Source organism: Phyllostomus hastatus, unplaced genomic scaffold (assembly GCF_019186645.2).
Source record: "Phyllostomus hastatus isolate PE091 unplaced genomic scaffold, TTU_PhHast_1.1 phas_contig_499, whole genome shotgun sequence".
NCBI lineage: Eukaryota > Metazoa > Chordata > Mammalia > Chiroptera > Phyllostomidae > Phyllostomus > Phyllostomus hastatus.
This window is the reverse complement of record NW_025333896.1, coordinates 1-11,443: the sequence shown is the minus strand read 5'-3', so window position 1 is coordinate 11,443 and position 11,443 is coordinate 1. Positions and strand designations below refer to the sequence as shown.

The 11,443-nt window shown below is 42.6% G+C and overlaps 1 protein-coding gene across 1 annotated transcript; it reads right to left on the bottom strand.

Annotated features, from left to right (window-relative positions):
* Positions 1 to 424: 424 nt before the first annotated feature.
* On the bottom strand, positions 425 to 9,290 carry PMM2 (phosphomannomutase 2). The gene is made up of 7 exons (XM_045846547.1): positions 9,155 to 9,290; positions 8,454 to 8,530; positions 7,692 to 7,783; positions 4,228 to 4,327; positions 4,042 to 4,117; positions 1,951 to 2,066; positions 425 to 459 (listed from the first exon to the last, which is right to left on the bottom strand). Exons 1-7 carry the CDS (start codon positions 9,249 to 9,251, stop codon positions 451 to 453), a joined length of 567 nt encoding a protein of 188 aa, XP_045702503.1. The 5' UTR covers positions 9,252 to 9,290; the 3' UTR covers positions 425 to 450.
* Positions 9,291 to 11,443: the final 2,153 nt, after the last annotated feature.

Sequence of the window (11,443 nt, the reverse complement as noted above, 5' to 3'; positions counted from 1 at the left end):
ATTGGATGGGGGAACATCCCCCAAACAGTATCCATTTTTTTAAAAGCAGGTAAGATTTAGAACAACAGAACTGATGTGTGGTAATGTGGTGGTTAATGCAGTAGAAAATAAATTCCCAAAAGCCATTACCTGATTCTCTCAAGAGCTACACTCTGCCCTGACCAGTATGGCTCAGTTAGTTGGGTGCTGTCCTGCAAAGCACAGGGTTACCTATTCCATTCCCAGTCAGGGTATATGCCAGGGATGCAGGTTCGGTACTTAGGCATGTACAAGAGTCAACCAATCAATGTTCCTCTCTCAGATCAATGTTTTTCTCCCTCCTCCCCCCTCACTCCCCCTCTCTCTAAAAATAAATAAAGTCTAAAATAAACCCCCAAAACAAAAAACTATGCTCAATTGTATAAAGTCCCACCTGAGGCTTCAGATGACTATTTACACACAGCAAGAACATCATCTTTTCTAAAAAAAAAAAAAAAGATTTTATTTATTTTCAGAAAGAGGGGGAGGAAGAGAGGCAGAGAAACATCAATGTGTGGCTGCCTCCCACATGCCCCCAATAGGGGACCTGGTCTGCAACTCTGGCATGTGCCCTGACGGGGAATTGAACCCGTAACTCTTTGGTTCACAGGCTGGCACTCAATCCACTGAGCTACACCAGCCAGGGCAACAACATCATCTTTACAGAAAACTGTTTTGGCCTCTGACAGCTCTCTTCTCAGCATGTATGAAGTGGCACCAGTTTGGAAGCACCAAAGAAGCTTCTGGACATTCCTTACATCTTGGGTGTAGTGAATTTCATCAGCTTACTTTTCCTAAAAGCATCGAATTACTCAAAGCCTGCACTCTGGAGCATTGCAATGAGAGGATGTGAGTATAAACCACTTCTCCCTGTCATGAAGAAAATGGCCCACTGGTGCCCCTGAAAGGCACCACATTCGTTTGGGAACTAGAATCTTTCCCACCCGTGGAGAGAGGGTGTGTTGACTGGAAAGCGTGCTCATTTAAAGAGCAGGTACCGGTAGTTTGTTCTGTGCCACCAGCTCTTTCATTTATTACCCAGGGTAGACCTTAGCAGCAAGCGTTCTGGAGTGGGCCAGAAGTGAAGGGATAAACACTCTCCACAGGCAGCATTTTGATGCATCTGCTGGTACAGTATAGCCCAGGATGCTTGGTGGCAAGAAAGGCAGAAGGGCACAGAGGGCAGGAGGAATTTAAAGGGAGCCACTGAGCCCAAGGCTAGCCAGTGAAAGCCTGGTGCTGAGCCTCCCCTGGGGCCTCCCAAGGGCCACCTCCTTGGGAACCCACCCGTCCCCTAAGGAGAGCCTCCCTCTGCTGCCATGCTGGCTCTGGGGAAACTCCTCCTAGGGATTCCTCCTGCTGGCGCTGGTCTTGGACACCAGGCTCTGCTCCCAGTGCCAGTCTAGCCTCAGTCCTGGACTAGGGATTGCTGACACCCCCAGGACAGCTCCTGTACCCTGTGTGTGATGCCCAGGACTGACCCCTCCCCTCCTACGTGTCCCCAGTGCCTGCTCCTGAATTCCAGACTCCTTGTCCTCCTCTCATTTAGGACTCCTAGTGCCCAACCAAAGTGAATGCCCCTGGGAAATAAAACACCGGGAAAAAGAAAGTAAGAGCAAGGTCTCCGAAATGCAAAAAGCATTTGACAACAGCCCTGGGCCAGGTGTTCTGGAAGGCACTGGAGGAGGGCAATATTTAATTCAAAAGCCAAGCCCCAAAGGCTCAATTCTCGCCTCCACTGAGATGTCCAAGCACTGAGTGTCTTGAGCACTGAGGGGAGGGGACCTCAATCACCTCACAGGACAGAAGCATCACCAGTTTGAGCTGGGATGCAGGGTAAGGTGTGGGTAAGAGGAAAAAAGCCCATTTGTCCACTTCTTCCCTGCAAGCCAAACTGCACAGTGAACCTGCAAAAAACGCTTCCATACTCACTGGCATGGTTTTGTCTCCAAAGAAATAAATGGTCTTATAGCCGTCATTTTCCACATGTCCCAGGCAATACCTCTTGTCCCATCCATCAGGAAAAACATCAAAGCTGATCTGGCCTCCTGCCAAGTGAGGGGGGGACACAAAAGTTAAAGGTAGAAAGGAGGCTAATAACCTGTCACTGGAAAAACGTGCCATTTACTTGTGTCAGCAACTGGATTGCATGGTTCATTTACACTGCTTTAGGGATAGGTTCTAGTTCATTCTACCTTATGAGTTTTTCCAACATTATTTCATCTAAAATCTAGAAACGAGGCCTGGAATATCAGCTCAGAAGGAGGGATGCATTTGCATTTAGATGCTCTGTCAAGAGCTGGGTGTAAAGGAAGCTTGGGGTGGGTGGGGTGGGGGGGTGATCTGATAGGATTCAGCTGTGCTCATCTCCAGCTTCAACACATTGCATTGCAGCTCATTGTGCTGGAACAATGAAAATCACCCTGGCTGGTGTGGCTCAGTGATTTGAGTGCCAGCCTGTGGACCAGGGGGTCACTGGTTCGATTTCTAGTCTAGGGCACATGCCTCAGTTTCAAGCCAGGTCCCCAGTGTGGGGCACTCGAAGAGACAAGCACACATTGATGTTTCTTCTCTCCCTCTCTTTCTCCTTCCCTTCCCCTCTAAAGATAGATAAAATCTTAAAAGAAAAAAAATGAAAATCACCTGGGAGGTGATTTATAGGCAGCTTTCACAGGCAACAAAATCCCTTTCGCAGCTTTGTCACAGAAAGATGTTCATCTCACAGTTCAAGAATACTTAAAAACCCACCCATTCATCTATTATATACCATCCCTCCGCATTTCCATTTCCCCACAACCCCACATTTATTAGAGCCGGTAAAGTGGAAGGACTTTAAGTGATGACTCATAGGCACTGACAGGAGAAACCAACTCGCTTAAAGCATTTGACGGGCATATTCCACCAAAAAACAAGCCTGAGACATCAGTGTTGAGGGATGAAGTCTGTCTCAGCCACAAGAAACATTCGAGTGCTGGTCTATCATGGCTAATAAAAGTCTGGTGAGCCTAGACAAGTCCCTCACTTCCTTTCCTTTTCCCTTTCCTTTCCTTCCATCATTCCTTCCTTCTTTCTGTTTTTCGCTCTTCCTTTCTTTTCTTCCTTCCTTTCAAGATTTTATTTATTTATTTTTAGAGAGAAGGGAGAGAGAGGGAGAGGAACATCAATGTGTGGTTGCTTCTCATGTGCCCCCTACTGGGGACCTGGCCTGCAACTCAGGCATGTGCCCTGACTGGGAATCAAACCAGTGACCCTTTGGTTCGCAGGCCCAAGCTCAATCCAATGAGCTACACCAGCCAGGCCTTACTCCTTTCTGGGCCTTGGTTTCTTGATGTGTGGAAACAGCTGAGCTGACTGCTAAGGTTCCTTGCCTTTTCCAAACAGTATGTGATTCCAGAACATATTAAGTCTAATATATCTAGGAAGCTCTCATCCCATTTCTCTGCTATGGAGTTCACTAATATCTTCTGCCCAAAGGTGTGAGGATAGTTCTTTTTTTTTTTTTTAAGATTTTTAGAAAAATTATTTATTTTTAAAGTAAGGGGAAGGGTGGGAGAAAGAGAGGGAGAGAAACATTAATTCACAAGAGATACATCGACTGGCCATCTCTCACATGCCCCCAACTGGGGACTTGGTCTGCAACTCAGGTATGTCCCCTGACTGGGAATTAAACCATCAACCTTTTGGTTTGCAGGCCGGTCAATCCAGTGAGCAACACCAGCCAGGGCTGAGGATAAGTTACTACTTGGCGTTAAACAAAATGCTCTTATTCTGACCATGAGAAATGCAGGGAGGAAGACTCTTGCTGGATAAGAACTTAGAAGTAAGCCCAGAAGCCCAGAAGTCATTTCCTAGCTGGGCAAGTCTCTTCCCCAGCCCACTACACAGGACAGTAGTTTGCCCTAATTATGACTTCTCTTTAAATCCTCCTGCCCACCTTAAAAGTGGGCACAATGCAATTTCAAGCACCCACCAGCCCCTGCCAAACTGTTGGCAAAGCTTGAAACCCATTTGAACATACAATACCTATGGAAAACGTGAGGCCTTTTCCTGCAAACTCTCTTCGCAGATCTGCTACAAATTTTTGTCTTATATTTTCTTTCTGAGAGAAACAAAAAGATAATGATTGTCCACTGGGTTGCACACTTTAACTATGGCCACAAAGTGGTACCTCTTATCTTCACAAAGCCAGGATATGTCAGAAAAACTCACTTTGTCGAGTTCATAGAACTCAATGCGTTCTTCTTGGCTGCAGCTTCTTCCAATAGGGGACACATTTAACATTCCGTTTCGGAATTCAATGAAAGTACCCCTGGAGAGAAAAAGGGGACAGGTTCCTGAAGTACAAGATTTTTGGACAACATTATAGATTGATAATTAGGCTAAAAAGTTGGGTGACTCCAAAAGACAGAGGCTGGTATGATCCACATGTGGCTACTGAGCCTTGAAATGCAGTTACTCTGAACTGAGATGAGATTTCAAACACTTAATGGGAAAAAGGAATAATGTTTTATATTGACTATGTTAAAATAATTTGGAATATATTGCAAGTAAAACATATTTGGAATATATGGGGCTAAATGAAACATACTAAAATTAATTTCCTGTTTCTTTTTTTAACATGGTTACAGAAAACTTAAAATTGCAAGTGTTGCCCTCACAGGTGTGGCTCAGCGGTTTGGGTGTTGTCGCATAGACCATTAAGTCTCCAGTTTGATCCCCAGTCAGGACACAAGTCTGGGTTGAGGGCCAGGTCTCTGGTTGCGGGCGTGTGAGAGGCAACCGATTAATGTCCCTCTCACCCATCAATGTTTCTCTCCTTCTCGTTCTCCCTCACTTCTTCTCCTTCTAAAAATAAATAAATAAAAATCTTAAAAAAGACTGCATGTGTGGCTCACATTGTATTTCTGTTGGACAGTGCTGTCATTGGGCTCAGAATTTCATAGTTAATACAAAGCTATGGAAATGATGACCAGCTCTCCAAGTTCCCTGAGAGTTTGAAAATCTGTCTCAGACAACCTTGCTAGTGACCTCTTGAAGACACTGATTTTACGAAGTGATGCGACACAGGAAAAGGTTCCGAGAACCACCCCATAACCCTCTCTAATAACTGAGGAAATGCAAGTTACCCATTGGCAGACTCTTATTCAAGGGGTTGCTTTGACCACAGAAAACAAGAACAGCCTGACAATTTTTAAGTTACTTTAACTGAATAGGTTTAAAAAAAAACAAAACAAAACACCTTTCCCCACCATGTTTTCACTTTGAGCCTCAAAAAGATTCTTTTAAAAAATTTTATTTATTTATTTTTGGAGAAAGGGGAAGGGAGGGAGAGAAACATCAGCATGTGGTTGCCTCTCGCATGCCCCTAACTGGAGACCTGGCCCACAACCCAGGCACATGCCCTGACTAGGAATTGAACTGGCGATCCTTTGGTTCACGGGTCAGCACTCAATCCACTGAACCACACAAGCCAGCAAAAAGTTTCTTAAAAATTCAAACAGCTTGTAAGCTACTCATTCTGACAATGCAACTGAAGTGTTCTGTGACAGACTATGCACTTTGAAGTGTCTTCCAGTTCTGAACACTGATGTCTGAGGCTCTGAAACATTTCCCCTAGACTCCTGCTTTTTCGGGCACACAGCCCTGATGTCCAGCCATCGGCCACTTGTAAACACTAGGAGGACACAGGCCAAGCGTGGAGCCGAGGACCTGTTCAAGGCCAACATCACCTCTCACTAGGCCGTGTGACTCTGCGCCCCTCTCTGAGCCTCACAAAGGGGCTATCAGCACTCGCTCTGGTTACCTCTGCAGGGTCTTGTGAAAATCAAAGGTTCCTGTTTATGTAAAAGTAATTTGTATACTGGGAAACAGTGAATACTCATCAAGTAAACTAAAAACAGTAAAACTGCAATCACCAGATCCTGTTCCTGCTATGCTTAACTTGCAGAGATGTAACATGTGAGCCTACGCCACTTTCTCAAAATCCCCATCTGAGTGGTTCTGGAGTTGGTGTACACCAGCCCCGTCCCAGCCTACTCCTCCTACCTGTACACCAGGGGACGAGGAGACTGGTGACCATTCCCAGGGCGACCCTAGGGCGACCCTAGGGCTGCCCATCCTAAACAGTCAGAAAAAGAGCTCAATTATTTTCCCCAACTCAAGGACATAGTATTACTCTCATTCCCATGGTACAAAGGGAAGTCGATGCACCTTAGACAGCCTTCTGCTTTAAAAATCAGAATTAAGGTGGTTTCCCAAGCAGTCAACTCCTCCCTGAAGTCTGGCTGCATCTGCCTGACCTACATGGGGCACACTAGCTATACTGCCGAGAAACGAGGGCAAATGCTCATCGAGGTGGGTCTCAGCTCTGCCTCCCAAATCACCAGGCACGTCATGCTAATTCGGAATTACAGCTCCGCACCTGGGTCTCCCTCATTAGATGGCACCTGTCTGAGGACAGCATTCTGCCTCATCTTTTATATCCTTCCTTAATGCTTAGTCTAAGGTGAAGACTAAGCTGACCTAGGAGATAAGATCCAGTTTTACTTTTCACCATGGAGAATTTCTAATACACACAGAAATAGACAGAGCAGGATAATGAGCCCCCATGTGCCCTCACCCAGCTGCAAGCTGGGTCCAGCCTGTCTCATCCCATGGGACCAATTGGAGAAGGAAAGCCCTTTGCCCACTGATTGGAGGTGTTGAGCAGGGGCACTTGTTCCATCAATTCTGACAGTCTCAAAAGTACAGCATTATCCTGAAGTTTGCCTTTTAAACAATGTTTCTCCCCCTGATCATAGGTGTTCCATATAAAAGGCAGAACACTGACAAGAAAATGAAGTATTTCAAAGAAACTACCTGTACCCTCACCACTAAGAAACAGCCCCTGTTAATGTGTATCCATTTCTTGCCAATTTTTTTTTAAATCCTCACGAGTAGACATATTTATTGATTTTAGCAACAGATGGAGAGGGAGAAACATCGATGGGTTGCCTGCAATCAGGAAGTGAACCTGCAACCCTTTGGTGCATGGGATGATGCTGTAATCACCTGAGCTAGGGCTCCTGCCAATCTTCTAACTGTGAGCTGTATGTACATTATGTTGTTATTTAAGAATGGAGTGGGATGACAGATCCAAGAGGTAGGTTCCCAAATCAAATGCATACAAAAATCAGAAAAATAAGTGAAGTGGCCTGTGAAAGACTGGAGGTGGGGTGGTGCTGCTATGTGGAATAGGGCATCCATCTGTCAGCTCTTCATATGCAACAGAAGCCAGAATTCCAGACATTTCAAAATGGAAAATCAGACTTTTAAATGACAACAGTTAATTTAGGCATGATTTAATGCTGTGGGACAACCAAACTGGGCTTTGTGTGGGATTTGGTCTGCTGGTCTCTGGTTCGAGATGTCCAGGTCTGGGCTTTATGTTGCTCTTTTCACATTGCTGATTCACAGGTGCTTCCCCTAACTGGTAGCCTTTGAAGGTATATTGTTTTCAATTTCCATCAAGTGGACATGCTGTCCTTTATAAGATCATTCTTCTACCACTGACTTTGCAGAAGGTTTCCAGTGATTCTTTATTAAGCACTGGGCTTTGGACTTAAATGAGCACCACCCACCCAAAGACGTCACTCCATATTCTGTTGAAGCCTCTTTGCTAAAGGCAAACCCACCTCTTCTTCGGGAGTTTAATTTTTGCAATGTAGCTCAGACAGTAGTTGATTAAGTCTTGGATTAGGGCCTCACCCAAGTGACCTTGAATATTCTAGGATAAAGAAAATACTTGAGTTACTCAATTCAGTGAGAGGAATTTTCAAAAAGGTCTTCAGCCACTAGCAGCTGAGGATCACTAGGCAGATGCAGGAGTGAGGGTGACTAACCCACCACCTTTTTCCTTCTTTCCCTTTGTTCTCTAGTTGAAAACATTAGGCAAAATGGTGAGGGCATAGTCAAAAGCACTTTCAGCTTCATTAGTCAAGATTTTTGGATTCGTTGTCTTTCAAATGCTTAATGGAAGGCCTAAAGAGCTTATTGCTGCTGCTTTTATTCAACCAAAATATATACTAATTCTGATAGAAAATTTATATACCCCACTTTGGCTTTCTCATGTATGTGATGGAATGATCCTAATACTAATAAGAGCTGCATAGTACTTCTTAATATGCTTGTAGTGAGGCAGCTTGCCCTAGTCTCTGCTATAGCAATAGAAATATTAGACTATGTATCCTTAAAAAACAATTATAAAAATAAAGTTAACAAGTTGGATATGTAATAGTCCTATAGTTCAACAATCAAAATGTAAAATATACAGGGTGAAGATTTAGCCCCCCCACCCTTCAGCTCCCAAATATACTTCCCCAGAGGCAGACAGTGTCAAATATCTTTTCAGAAAACATTTTACTAGTAGTAGACAGTTTGGATACTCAAGAACCTACCTGTTTACCCAAGAGTTTCCCATCTTTGTATGCTACCAAGCCATTTTCTGGAAACACATAATCATATTTTTCAACCACTGCAACCAAAACAAAATTCAATTGAAACTTGTTTCTATTTCTTGATTAACACTTATTACCAACTGCTAAACTCCAGTGAGGGCTCTGAAAGAAGACCTCATCTTCACAGACTGAGAGAGTTTCTAAAATAGGTTTATCAGTCCCTGTAGACCTACTGAGTCATAATCTACAGTGAAAGGCCTATAAAAATCTCCAGCTTCCTGGGGTCCTGCACTGGTGATTGTGGTTCAGTAGGGTATGGGGTAGCCTGGGTGACTTATGACAAAGGGAACTCTAGGACACACTGTGTTAGGACAATGGAGAGGAGGTCCCTAGCCTCAGAGGGCACCCAAGGCAATGCTTGGGTGAGGACAGTCAGGAGACAGGGCCTGAGCTTGAGGCCAGAAGGGCAGTGGATGGGGACAAGAAGTATTAAGGGCAAGGACACAGACACTCACCATTCTAGGTGAATCTACCAGCAACTCTAGAAATTTATTTATAGGATTAAAAACAGAAGAAAATAAAGACAGTAAAAATGTTTCCCCAAACAAGGAAGCAGGGGTGAAGGTTCAGGGCTACCATTCTCAATATCCTCCTAAGAAGTTAATCTTTTACCAAAACGTAATTAGCAGTGTATAGTTTACCGTCATTTCCCAGTTGTTCCTGCACTTTCTCCAAGTCCGAGCCACCTACTACTCCGATTTTGACCTTCTGTCTCAATTTTTGTAGAAAATCATCCATTTCTTTGGTAATTTTCTACATTTCAAAATGGAAAATACAAGAGTTATAAGCTATAAAGTAATCAGGAGTCTAAAACTGCAAAAATAGAATGCTTTCATATATGCCAATCCCATTTCTAGATCAATAGGTAATTCCAAATATTTTAGCTATAATTTTGGGACATCCACTTTTTACCAGAAAAAATTTTTAAATTTTACTTATTTTTACCTCATTTAAAACATACACTATATTAACACCTGCCATGTACTGTTCTATGCATTTATATATTTGGCTATAAGCATATACATATATAAATGTCTTATTTCTTGAAACACAAGTGGACTCAATTCATGTCTTCTGCAGTGACGTGATTTTTCATGTGGTAATCATTCCATACCACACACACCGAGATCTAGTGCTTCCTTTCAAATGCTACATTTTACTCCATCTACGGATTTAAATTGTTGACTTTAAAACAAAGGAACATAATCAGATTAAAAGGAAGTTCAGAATGATTATGATTACACAAAAAACACTCTAACAGATTACTAGGTTTTTTTTTTTTTAGTCTTTTCCTAAAAGAAATGCTTCTTTTGCCCTGGCTGGCGTAGCTCAGTGGATTGAGCGCAGGCTGCGAACCAAAGTGTCGCAGGTTCGATTCCCAATCAGGGTACATGCCTGGGTTGCAGGCCATGACCCCCAGCAACTGCACACTGATGTTTCTCTCTCCCTCTCTCTCCCTCCCTTCCCTCTCTAAAAATAAATAAATAAAATCTTAAAAAAAAAAAGAAATGCTCCTTTCTATACACAGTGGATTCAATGGAATAATTTTATGCTCATTAAATTCCAAACTGTGTGCTAATTCAAAATAAATTGTAAACCAAGATGAAAAGATATCCCTGTATTAACACAAATCACAAATTTTTAAAAGTCTTATTTCATTACTTTTAGCAATCTTAATTATTAAAATTGTAAACTTACATGGAATATCTTTACAAATAGTTACCAGAAATTAAAAACAAAAGCAAAAACAAACCATTTAAGTCAATTTGAATATATAAACATCTAGAGTTCAATTTTCTCTTTTTATTAAGAAATGTTTCAGAGTACTACATATGATTAATACAAAGAAATTGTACAGAAGGGTTTAAATAGAATGCAATCTTGTTACCATCTTCCAGTGGAATCTTGACCTGGTAGACAAAATCTAGAATCACATTTAGCAGCCTCTCAGACTCAGTGACCATGAAAAGGAGTCCCTGAGTCCTTCAAGTGGTTTACTCAGTCTTGACATCAGAATGAGGGGAAGTGGGAAAGACTCCTTTGATTGCAAAATATTATAAATGGAATACTAACAATAACAGCAGCATCAATACTTCCATCTTCAAAGAGAAGCCTAAGGAAAAAATTTTATCTTACCCTTGTGCACACTGATTAGCTAAATGGTATTGTGGTCAGCCATCAGACCTGTTCTGCAGTATGAATGGGTTGTAGAAGGTACCTTTTCACTTCCAAGGGCAACAAATATTTAACAGGAAATACAATCCAGCTGCTTGTGACCACAACAGAACCTCTAAACTATATCCCACTGCAAGACAGATCTTTAGAGCAAAATTGTTGTGATGTTCCCAAGTAACTCTTGTGTTAATAATTACAAGGAATTCTTTATCAATCAATCACCCTAGACAAAATTATTAAGGTGGGAAAATGTTAAAAATTCACCTTCTAGAAAAAAAATCATAAAAGCCTCTTTTGAGACAACTAAGGAAAACTGAGTGGAACGGAGGAAGAATCAACAAAATAGCAACTGTGGGCCAGAATAAGCCACTGCCTGTTTTCCTGTAAAGTATGACCAAAACACAGCTGTGTCCACTCATTTACTAAATGTCTAGAGCAACAACAGAGTTGAGTACCAGTAGCTGTGACAGAGACCACGTGGCCTGGGAAGCCCTAAGTATTTGCTACCTGACCTTTTACAGAAAAAGGTCTGCCAACCCGTAGACTAGGGTATTTAATAATACTAAGACATTGGTGAATTTTCTTAGGTGTGATGATTATTCTGTGCTTATGACAGATATCCTGTCCTGAACAGATGCAGGCTCAAAGTTTAGGAGTGAAGTACTCTGATGATGGCAGCTTAAGAAACGGTATTGCAAAGATTGAAAAAAAGAACCTGGAGTTAATGTAAATCGTTGTTGAACTTAAGTGGAGGG

What these genes read in the sequence shown, in the direction of transcription:
- PMM2 (XM_045846547.1), bottom strand. Translation starts at nt 9,251, where the DNA reads ATGGATGATTTTCTACAAAAATTGAGACAGAAGGTCAAAATCGGAGTA. An exon ending in GGAACAACTGGGAAATGACG is followed by an intron (nt 8,531 to 9,154) that starts GTAAACTATACA and finishes TTTTGGTTGCAG; the next exon opens with TGGTTGAAAAATATGATTAT. An exon ending in AGTTCTATGAACTCGACAAA is followed by an intron (nt 4,118 to 4,227) that starts GTGAGTTTTTCT and finishes TGTTTCTCTCAG; the next exon opens with AAAGAAAATATAAGACAAAA.